General features: G+C 34.2%; 2 protein-coding genes across 2 annotated transcripts; both read right to left on the bottom strand.

Moving 5' to 3' along the window:
• On the bottom strand, positions 1 to 6,616 carry LOC125868077 (uncharacterized). The gene is made up of 7 exons (XM_049548678.1): positions 6,399 to 6,616; positions 4,917 to 5,383; positions 3,555 to 3,738; positions 3,213 to 3,437; positions 2,965 to 3,081; positions 1,250 to 1,483; positions 1 to 470 (listed from the first exon to the last, which is right to left on the bottom strand). The coding sequence occupies exons 1-7, from the start codon at positions 6,477 to 6,479 to the stop codon at positions 261 to 263; spliced, it is 1,518 nt and encodes a 505-aa protein (XP_049404635.1). The 5' UTR covers positions 6,480 to 6,616; the 3' UTR covers positions 1 to 260.
• A 3,192-nt stretch (positions 6,617 to 9,808) lies between these two features.
• On the bottom strand, positions 9,809 to 11,554 carry LOC125867363 (protein ASPARTIC PROTEASE IN GUARD CELL 1). Its single transcript, XM_049547833.1, has one exon. It carries the CDS (start codon positions 11,463 to 11,465, stop codon positions 10,017 to 10,019), a length of 1,449 nt encoding a protein of 482 aa, XP_049403790.1. The 5' UTR covers positions 11,466 to 11,554; the 3' UTR covers positions 9,809 to 10,016.
• Between the last annotated feature and the right edge of the window lie 969 nt (positions 11,555 to 12,523).

Raw genomic sequence — 12,523 nt, forward strand, 5'->3', positions numbered from 1 at the left:
GTGTATTCACGTTCAAACATCTTAATCTTAAAAAGAAACAAACGATACATTAGTTATAAACACAAATACAATTTCCCAAATGGGATGTGAAGTGTTCTCTCTCTCTCTCAAGATAGAGGACAAACTTCAAAAGTACTCTATTTCCCTTCCCTTTGAGATGGGAAATAGACCAGATCAATCTACAGACCTATTGACAAAATCAAATACTAATACATGAAGACAAGGAGCTAAGACATGAATGTTCTAAAAGTGGTGGAAATTCAGACGGAATTTTCTGGCGTTTGGCTGTCGAATCTGCTGGTGAATACTTGAGTTGCCCGTGAACTTCTGTGTTGTAATCGCTGGTGCAGCATCTCCGACATCTTGTTGAAAAACTCCGCATCCCATCTCTGTATTAACACAGGATCTTCAGCGTAACAGATATATATGGATGTAACCGCGCTTTCCACCACAACTGTAGCCAGCCCGACCTGAAAACCAATATCATAGTGACATAAATAATAGGGAAGATTAAGAGCCATGGTGTGTAGTGGTGATCTAAAAGGCAACTAATAATCATTGTTTATCTTGTCGAGTACTACATCCCACAACAAGAACTTTAATAATCAGGAAAGAATAGATTGCGTTTTATGATATAGATCATTCATTGATCACATATCACAAGGTTCAGCCAAAGTTTCTGTAAAGAAATGGATCTTAAGGCCTAACTCTACCCAAAAGCTAGCTCTTGACGGGAGGATTGCCCAAATCCATATAAGGAGACCATCCATCATTTTTCATCCGATGTGGGACTCTTTAACAGTATCTAACTGTGTACCGAAATAAAATTTGATGTGTATTTCACTAGATTAATATTTGGTTCATATAAGTGTGACCTTAGGTGCAACATCTCTGTATCACCTATTACTGTGTTAAAACCTCAGTAAAAGTAAGTTAAATTTCATTGGTGCTCAAGCATATTCAGATTGAACTCCGACTTTGGCAGCACATTAGAGGGAACGCAAGTGTGTAATAAGCCTGTAAGGAAGAACGTGGTAGATTTGTAGGAGTAAATGAGGAAGGCTGATGAAGGTTATCATTTGGAAATAAAAGTTAAGCACCATTCTTATTTCTTTGATCTTCCATTTATCTTTATTTAACATCAGATCATTGCAGAACTTGAGGACCATTTAAACACTAAACTTTCTAAGGCACTCACAGCCAAGCACTAAAAGTAATACGAGAGGTAAGGCCGCTGACTATGACTTACCAAGATCATTCCCATCAACATGGAAGTGGAACCGACCATCATCACTCTGTCAGGATGCTTGATCCTTGTCCAAATTCCTGCACAAGTTCCGGCTACCAGCCCACTCACAACAGTTCCCATAAATATAACAGCACCTGAGCAATCATAGGCAATAAGTGCTTCAACTCCAGTTGATTGGAACAACTCCCACGCATCTCGTGCAGAGTGATTAAAGTTTTTACCATAAACTGCAATCTGCAAGGAGTATGTTTGAAATGACATCAAATTCACTAACAAAATGACATCTGCTTCTGCTGAATTTTTTAAAAAATTCACTACAATGCATAATTTCTTATCTGTTATGGGGAGCAATGGACCAAAGCCAACATGAATTACTACTCATAAAGAAATAACTGATTAGGGATGTGCCACTTTACATCACATCTTTCCTTAAAATCCTTGTCTCACCCCTAAGCGGGACAAAGACTTGAGCTGTAACTTCTAAACCGTGACACTTTCTAGCTACTCCAGTGATTAATTACTATCCATGCATGCAATACTTACACACCTAATTGCCAGAATATAGCACATACTCAAAATTTCATCACTAACTTGTCATGTGTTAAATTGAACACATGTAAGTGCATTGCGCTGAAAAGAAGATTAATGAAGAGTTGGCATACATCTGGCAAAATATGTTGTCTATTTCACAAATCCTAGAACAACCAAATACTATAACTTAATGAATGTTGTTTTATTAAGGCAGTATCAAAGCAAATTTGCGCACATCTCAACTAATACGGGGCAGCCTGCTATAATCCACAGGTACAGGTGTTGGCCCTGATCCTCAAGGATTAGAGCAGATAGGCTTATGATGAGTGTTGTAGCTAGGAAGTGAACGTTGGATCTGCAGGTTAATTACCCCTGTGCCTCAACCACTCAGTCATCCCTTTGGAGATAACTCACATGAATGATATTACAATGAATACTACAGAAAAAAAACAAAGTCAACCTCACTGGAGACATCAATATCAAAGCAGCAGCTACCCTCTACCCAATCGGAGACTATTGATCTCTATGATTAAGAGAGGATTTCCACTCAGTCTCTTTCAATATGAGTGAAAAGGAAAGTATCACTAGGTAAGATATAAAGGAGAATAAGCAGGGGCGGAGTTAAGGGGGTTCATTTGAATCCCCTTAGCTGGAAAATTATGTTATGTGTACAAGGTCAAAATTATTTTCTAAAGTAAATTAGTAGAGATTGAATTCCTTAGCTTCTTTCTATATTGAAGCCCATTGAAAAACATGGCTCAGCAACTGGAAAAAGTGAATCCAAGTCTGTTAAAGTATATCGTTAAATTCGATTGTCGTTATCTTCTTCATTTTAAATGTTATAAGGAATTACCGAAAACTACTTTCTGGGAACTGGCAAGGTGCTGAACTGCAACTTGCTTAGTTGTAGATAAGGAACTACTACATGTTTTAGTAAGTAGTGACTATGCATGGAGGGTACCAAAGCTGGAAGCATAGATGGACAATCAAGGAGGAAAAGGGATTACGTGAATCTGGAGTTTAGTTGTCTGGACAAGAGATATCCCTGAATGGTGGTCAGAAGTTGGAGGGTGAAGTAACACCTTCACATGAAGAGAAGGGACATATTTTACAGATATATTGAAAAATCAACCATGACTTCAAGAATAGACAAAAATATGGCACTAAAACTATTAACAACCTACCTGGACATAAGCATACTTATTGAAGAAACGGACTAAGGTCTCAACCAAATGAAAGAGGAAATCGACACAGCAAAGCAAACACTCATTCTTGCCAATCTTTGATCTGACTCCTCTAATCTGCATTGCACGAAACCACTAATCAGTCAAAACTGTTCATACATGCAGTTAAGCAATATGTAAGAGAAAATCTTACTCTTCATGTGAGAAGTTAATATAATGGACAATTAGACAAGAACAGGCTGACCAACCTTCCACCGTAATGTCCGGATAGCGGCTGTAAAAAGTGATCCATAGCAGATGCTTCCAAACGAGGTTGTAACAGCATAGCGTAAGGATTTCTTCAATGGTTTGGGAGGCATTGAGGTTGCTTGCCGATCACCATGAATGAGAACGAGAAACACCATGCCCGACACTATTACATGAATAATGTTACACAGAACTGCACCAGTCCAAAACAAACTCACACAGAATACCTGTACAAAACACATGTGATTGATGGCTCATGTGCTTGGCAAAATAACCAATATATACTTGATAGAGACTAAACCCTAAAACCAGATTAAATAAAGAGCAAAAACTTGCCAGCTCACCACAAGAAGCCACCAGCGACCACCATCGCCGATACTAAGTGCTACAACACCAGCTACTCCAAAAGACCAAAGAACTAGCCATGAAAGCATGACCAGCATGAATGCACATGAAACTCCTATAACTTCAGGAAGGCTGCACACCATCTTCACACTTCTTTGTAAAACCAACATGGTAAATGGAAGTCTGCGAAATTGGGAAAAGAAATATTTTCACAAAACTGAAACTTATACAACAGTTCCTTATTTGGTAAAGATTATCTCGACCTATCTATTTATATGCTTTCTGAGCTTTAATCTCCTCTTTATACACTACGGTTCCAGAGTTACGAAAAAATTTACACAAACCTCTCCATAGCTTTGTGTTTAGAGCTTATGAGGCCATCAATTTTTGTTTGATAACTGAGAATCTTCAAGGGCCAATGTTGTATGGCTCAAAACTTGGAGGATTCTTCCACTTATGATAGGCTTTTATTTGCCTCAGGTCAAACCCATAAAGTTTTTCAATGTCAATCTAAACTATATCCTAGAAGTTACTAAGAGGAAATATGAAGTAAAGGAATCGAATACTAAATTCTTTTACTTCTAGGTCTCCTTCAGACTTCTTAATTAAGGGTCAATCTCATGGATGGTCAATCAACTTTCAGTTTATAGTACCAAAATTACTGAACTATTTTTCGGTAACGAAAGTTACTCAACTTTACCAAAATGTCACAAAAATTACTAAACTACTTTTTGTAACAATAAAGCCATTCAACATATCCTAAGTACAGTATAACACTAAAAGCCATTAGAAGGAAACAAACGAAACATTTTTTATTATACTTAGACAAAGTTGAGTTGACTTTTCTTTGGCACAATAAAGTGAAAGTTTAGTAACTATCCGTAAAACTACCCCAAATTCTTATAATCAGGGAGAGCAACCTCCTTACAAATGGCAGGATGACTTTCTATCCTAAGAACTTCATGATTGCTGTATTAGTATAGACTTTGAAACCTGTTTCATTTGAAATCAGGATGACAGGGCTGACTCCAGATAAGATTTCTTTCAAGAAAGTTAATCTGATGATGCTCCAGCAGAAGACAGACATGTAAATTACAAAGCAAATATTAGAAAAATTCTCACTTTATACAATCTCACTAACAACACAACTTTCTCCAAGCTGACTTTCCAGAAAGGAGAATTTGGGTAACAGGTTGCATATTCATTAAGAAATAAAAACAAAATACTAGGCCAACAGATGGATAAAGATTAAATATCTTGTAAAAGAGAATTGAACTCAGATAGAAACCGATAAACATATAAAAGCAAGATTCTTTTCTGTTTTCTTATTTTTTAAAAATCATGATCCTTTTCAGCTATACCTGTCTATGACTGATATTACGTACAAAAACTGCAATGCTGCACCAACAGCAAATGCAACACCCCAGAAAAATTGTTTCTGCCAGAAACACAGCACACTGATCACAGCAAGATATGTTGTCAAGATGTGAACCGATAACTTCATCATGTTACTAGCACTTGAACCAAGCAAAACCAACCAAGCCCATGCCAGAACTGTTCCCACTGTACCAGCTACGGTATAGAAAGGCCAAAAATCTTCGGTCAAACCAGGCTGATTCTCAAGGATCATCTTCGTGAACCTATCAATTTTGAGCCTATCCTTTTCCCTGAACCTGTTAAATCCCAATACCGCAAGTGCCACACCTATCAACACTAGATGCAGCATGAATACCCCCATCCAAAACACATCTCGCCAATGCCGTGAAACTTGTGAAGTGAGTGGTCGAGATCTAATATCATCTCCACTCGCACTACTCCCCACCATATTCTGCAGTCAAATAGACAAATAAATAATAATTAAAATCTGAAACTTCTCAATGTCTGCATAGCACAAGTAGGACTCAGTTGGTACTCGGTACTCCCTGCCTGATTCCATTTTATATGGTGGTTTTTGTGTGGTTTAAGATGCTGAATTCATTTAAGTAATATATTAGTGCTCGGAGAAGAAAATATTAAAGTAGGATTTGAACATGAGTTAGACATCATAAGCACAACAATGAATTTAGATTGACAAACAACTTAACATTCATAGAAAGCACAAAACAATGAATAATCAGTACTAAAATCTTGAGTACTGATAAACACACTAATCTTTTATATTTCCGTCGTCCCAATTTATACATACTTCCTTTCCAAAATGTCCAAAATTCTTGAGCCATTCCAAAATTTTTTATACAACTTTCACGAACTTAAATTCACTTTTAACTATTCAAAAATAAACTTTTCATGAGATCATTTCTCTACTAAACTAATTTTACAAACACCAATTTCTTCCACTACCAGTAATTAACAAGTCAAATCAACATATTTATCCAGTCAACACCATCATATCCATGAGAATACAATAAATTAAGTATCAAATTAAATATCATAAATTCAACAAAATCAAAGCAATTTAACATTACAAATTTATCTAACACTAAAAATCCACAGCCGCAACATAAAATTCAAACTTTTTTTTAGCAAATTCAACACATACTTCAACCACTTAAAACCACAAGCACACTAGTAAATACATCAAATTAAACAAACAGTAACCACACATTCACACAAATAACGGTAAAATTACACTAATTAACAAAAAAATTTGTCTTATTTTAACTAAACATACTTTATAAAGTTGTAAATTCAACACAATTTACCTCACAAGCTCACTGTTAAACATCGATTTAAACTACAACAACCGCAATATTCACACAAATAAGCATAAAATTACACTAATAAACAATCAATAGTTAATTACAAAAATTGAAGAAAAAAAGAGCAAGTAGTGAAATGTTTACCGGCGCCGGAGCAGCGCCGGAGGGAGAACCGGAGCCGTCGCATGAGGAGGACGAAAGTGAATAAAACTGAGAATCATTCATGGAGAAAATTCGTTGATCTGGACGACTATAACAGAGAGAAGAAGTAACATTGGTGGTATAAATTCTTCATAGAGAAAAAGATTTAGTTTATAAATTAAAATTAAGTTAATTGAGAATTAAAGAGGATAAGAGTCAATGGAAGTTTAATTTAGGAATTATGAAAATTGACTAGTTACATATGGGTTATTAGAAATGAAACTGATAGGTAACGGTTAACAAAATGGGAAATACAAACACTATTATGGTGGAGCGGTAAATATTCTCGATATGAAATGTCTTTTTAATATGACTATATGAGATTGATTTTCGCCGTAAATTTAAATTTAATGGACTTTTATATGAGTAGCGGATAACGATAAGGAAAAAATGGGAATATTTTTGCAAAATGCCAACGTTTCTTCGTTGGATAATCTTTTAAAAATTTTAATGATTAAAATATTAAATCTAAATTATTGGGACCAAAGAACCTTTTTCCTTTTGTTCGTTTACTACTTATTTTACTCTCAATAAGTGGCGAAGGTGTTGTATTATTTGATATTTATTTTCTATTTTAACCAACTATTTATATAATTAAATAATAATAATAATATATCGATGTGATTTTATAAGTGGGGTTTAAGAAGAACAAAATGTATTGAGATCCTATTTACACTTGTTCTGTAATAGAATCTAATAGACTCTCGATTCGAGAAAAAAGAGAGAAAAATTTGAAACACATATTATAACATAAAAATACGACAACAAAATAACAAGAGTTAAACGACAAATGGATTGAAACACGCAACATATAGTAGTAATATACGTTGAAGAAAAGAAACTATGTGATTACTAGATAGTACCACTAATAAGAGAAGAGAACACAAAATGTTATACCACTCGACTTTCTACTAATTTCTAACTTAATTCTCGTTTTGTATTTGCTTTATAATAATTGATTAAATTTTCAATTCGAAATAGATGAATCAAACTTATCCCATAACTCTATTTATTCTTATTCTTTTAAGAGGTAAAGCATTTCTTACTATTACAATAATAAGAATAAAAACTATTATAATGACGATTCAAAATATGAAAACGTAAATATATGAATAAACAAAGAAAATTCAACATTAGGTTGATAAAATTGTGTTTTCTTTTCCCTAATAAAGCCAATAATAAGATGGACAGGACAGCAATCATTTTTATAGTATTATTATTTTGGTCGCATATATGGTGGTTATGGTTCATTTTCATAGGATAAGATATGATGACAACGACTTAATAAATATTTATATTAAATCAATCAATTTGTTTTTACAGTTTAAAATTAAAGTAAGAATACTTACTTGCCCCAAATGTACTTTGAAGTTTTATAGAGTTTTTTTCTCCAATTCTTTGATGTAAAAAAGGTTCATGTTCTTCTTTAAATTATTCTAATTTATGATCCAATTAATAAAAGTTTGTAGTGTGAGGGAATTAGATTGATAGCAACACTACATCCTATTATATAATATATAGGGACTTTATACTCTAATTAAATCGTCCTAGCTACTCTTTAGTATTCTAAAAAAAATAGATTTTCATTCGATGTTAGTTATTTATATTGGCATGATTAAATCAGTTTTATAGTGAAAAATCTCTTATTAAGAGGTTATAAAGCGCTGTAAATATAATTTTGGACCTACCAGAAATTGTATTTGAAATCTCTCATTAAAAAAAAAAAAAGTACTTACTATTTTACCACTGTTTTTATCGGTAATGTTTGATTTTTTCAATACTTTGACTTGTCCTATGTTTGGTTTAAGTGGAAAATGAAAATGGTTCCCTCTTATAATAAGGTAAAAAAAGAATTCTTCTTTCTAGCTTCTCTGTTTGGTCCAAAGGGAAAAAACAAAAGGTGTAGCATTTTTTTTCTTTTTACATGACTTTTGTACCACAAACTTTAATGAGATAAAGTTTTACTCTTTTCGTAAAGAGTTAATTTCAAAATTTAAATTTAGTAAGATTGACCATTCAAGAATGCAATAGTAATGGTTCAATAAATTCATTCTAATTATAGATACGTTGTATTAGAATCATAAAGCACGATAAAATACCATCCTGTTATGTCAATAATTAATTTTAAGGTATCAGTTATGTTATCCTCATCAAATGATATACTATATAGCTTCGTAACTGATAAAAAAATATTAGTAACTAATACATTTATTTTATAGAACAAGAATTATAAGTCGTCAAAGATGTTAAAGTTTTACTATTGAACCTGTTGAATTTAAATTAGTAATGAAGTCGAAAATTTATTTGAAGTATATGTTAAATTAGATGTGAATAAATAAAGATCGGTAAAAAGTACGAGTATATAAATTGAAGGGGAAGGAGCAGTATAGTATTGACATAATACATAAACATGACCATTAACTTGACTTCAACGGACAACTATTTCTTCTAACTTTGAATGTGCACAAGTAAACATTTAAATTTGTATAAAATTGAACAAGTAGACACACATGTCATAATACACGTAGGACACAAAATTGCCATGTATGGTGCCATGTAGAACGATGTGTCAATTAATTCAAGTTTAAGTGTCTGTTTGTCTACACCCAAAGTTAAAAATCATAGATATCCATTAACGTTAAATTAAGGATCAGGTTTATGCATTATGCCAATAGTATCATACTAGACGTGTTATGACCGGAACATGCATATAACAACAAATTCTAGAAGCTTTTATTTATACTAAAAAAATGTACTATTTATGTCTGTAGAGACTATTATCTGTCTGATTTGATTAAAAGTATTATTCATAAGGGTGCTAAGTTCAAGTCAAATTTTGCTTCACCTTTTTAAAAAATAATATATATATATATTTTATATGTCCTTGGATGTAGATATTTTATATCTTTCCTTCTATTATGAACTATCATTCAAGGAAAAATAAAAATAAAAAAATGTGGTAGACCGATAGAGAGCAAGCCAACAAGGATGAATCACATAAAAGAACTAGAGACCTATTAGGTTATTTTTTAAAAAATAAATACGAAGAGATGCATGAGATATCTTAGTTGAATTTCTCATTGAAATGAGAAAGAAAACACAAAGCACCAACTTAAAAGGAAAAAAAAAGTTATATAAACCCAACATTGTAATAGCATAAAATTTCTTTAAAAGTCATTCACTTAGCCACATGTCCAGTATGACCCGAATCAAAATGAACTGAGCCAATAATCGAATTAATCAATTACCACGTGTCCAACATGACCTGAATCAAAATGAACTGAGCCGATAACCCAGAGAGTCAATCACCTAATAGGCTAATTTTGCTACCCGTACGTAACAACTCCAATTGTTTTTCCAATGGTTTGCCCATAATACCCCTCACACTATCAATAAATTACTATACAAAAAAACATACTGAAATTGCAATAATAACACACACACACGCATACTGAACCAGGTCCCACTTCATCACGTTACAGTTATTTTAAGTAGGCCCTGACCAAAATTGAAAATAACTTCCTAACTGAGGGGTAAAACGGGAAGTAAACAATTTTACTACTAGCATTGATTGGATGAGAATCCAATGAGAGAATTTACCAGGTCGAAACTGACACGTGTCCCTTGCTGTTGAACGTTACCGATTATCGATAGCGACGACGACGATGGAGCGAAGGCAAAACAAAATGTACTCGATGAATCAACAGGTATCAGGTAATTCTTAGCCGGTAAAGCTAATTCATTCCCGTTAGAAAAATGAAACGACACCGTTGGTACCTCAACGCTTTTCATCGATTTCAAATCATAACACGTGTCAAATAACGCAACGCCGTTAGTTGACGGCAGGTGTCTCGTCCCTTTCACGAACTCATCACGGAGCGTGTTGTACACGTCCGTCTTCAATCTCGTCACCGCCGTACCTGAATCGACGATTACTCCGCCGTCGCCGTTGTCGGCTATTTCGAAATCTGATGGATTAACTGAAAGCATGTTCCCGGCGACGCTGATTCCGGTTAAGTCTACGTAGTAGAATGTGTCGAGTTTTGAGTTTTTGATTATCGGAGCTGTGACGGCGTTCGGCGGAGTTGCGCCGCCGAAATCGAGAGTTGAGGTAGAGTCGGAGTCACGGTCGACTAAGCAGTATGAGAAGGAAGATGCATTTATCTGTGAAGGAAATGATAAAGCGCCGCCGCCGAGACCTAATAATCCTGCTGCTCCGACGAATAAACCTTCGTTATTATGTCCACAGCCGATAGCTACATTCTCAACGGAAGACGAACCGGAAAATGTGATACTCTCCGTCACAAAATCTCCAACTGTATACGAGCCATCTCCGTAAGATACTTCGTATAAACAAGTATCATTCCTACATTCAGAAACATCAAGCGATTTACACTGTTGCGTTTCACAAGTGAGCGGAGAGAACGTCGAAGACAAAGCAGGTTCAAAAATTGGATCAGCTTGTTGGTAACAATCAGCACAAGGAGAACATTGAACCCAGTTAACATCACTTCCGGTATCTAACACCATATAAACTTGACTCGGCGGATGACCGATTCCGATGCGTGAGAAATACTCACCGCTTCCTTGACTAGTCCCGGAGATAATTGGTCCTTCAATTTCCTCAGCTTGAATCTCTCGAAACTCAGTTTCCATCGGTTTGAGATCCGATTTTCCAATTCCTTGTACAACCAGATCTACACGAGTTTGAAGTGATTTAGCTCGAGCTGAGTCACGTTCAAGTCGAGCTAGCATCAATGAATTGTAGTCCTTATGTGAAGTCCCACGAACTGCTACTCGAGAATGCAGTTGAAAACTCAGCAATGATGAAGAAATTTGATTTTCTTCATGTTTCAGAGAATTCAGAGACGAATCAAGTGAGAACGGATTATGGGTTTTCTGAATGGAGGAAGAAACGTCGAGGATTTTTGTTCTTGAGGCATTATCTGGAGTTGTTCGTGAAAGAACTGTGGTGAATAACAGAACAAAGAAGAAAATGGAAGTCGCCATTGTTGAAGGACTTGGAAGAAGAAAAAAACAGAGTGCGACTGTGATACTGATGAAGACTGAGCTTGGATTTATATATTACAGAGTTCAAAGAGAAAATATATGGTGGTAGATAATTAGTTTCTCCCGTCCCAAAATAGTTGTTACAATTCACTTATCGAAAGCTTATTTTGAAATAAATACATTTTAAAATATTGATTGAAATTTAAATGGCTTGACGGTCGAAAAGCATAACATGATGTGTATTTGAAATGAATAGAATACATAGAAGTTGTATTTTAGTTTTCAACGAAAAAAGGGTCGCAATCTAGTGGCAAGTGTTCTTTTATTTCAAATAAGAGATTTCGATTTTAAACTTTTGAATATGATGTTGTTTTTAATTTATTAACAAACGTTTTATAGTGGATATATATATATATATATATATATAAATTCAAATTTAATCAAATTTCAATAAAAAATTGGACGGAGAATAAAAATAGACTTTAAAAAGGTCACGTTGGACTTATTGGAGGAGACAAAGAATGGACAATGAGGAGAAAACAAGCTTTGAATAGGGGGTTTTAATATTTCAATTAATGTTGTTCTTTATAAGCATAATTAATGGAGAAAACTTTTTCATTGCATGTTTTATGGTGTGTTGAATTTAAAGAAGAATCTAAAGGAGTTTAATCAAAGAAATTAATGCATTGTACTTTGGTAGTTGTTACCATAGCTTGTGAACCTTTATTGACCATTAATTAGATAGTGGCTTAACCCCACTCACTAATCATGTCTTGTATTTTTTGAGTAACTTACTTAAATTATAAGACATGATTAGTGAGTGGGGTTAAATCATTTAGTTAAAATTTTGAGCAACTTTCTTCTAGTTAAAAAGAAATCAAGAGTGGTGTTCTAGAGTGAATTCCTATATTTGCGGTACTCGCTTTTATGGATCAATAGGTAAATAGTAAGAAATTGATTCCTTATTGTCAGTTGGTATTAGTATAACCTTTTTGTGTTTATAATTGTCCTTACTTTAATTGGAGTTTTTTCTGCTCTAGCTAGCTCAATTAGTGCGT

This window comes from Solanum stenotomum, chromosome 6 (assembly GCF_019186545.1).
Source record: "Solanum stenotomum isolate F172 chromosome 6, ASM1918654v1, whole genome shotgun sequence".
Lineage (NCBI taxonomy): Eukaryota > Viridiplantae > Streptophyta > Magnoliopsida > Solanales > Solanaceae > Solanum > Solanum stenotomum.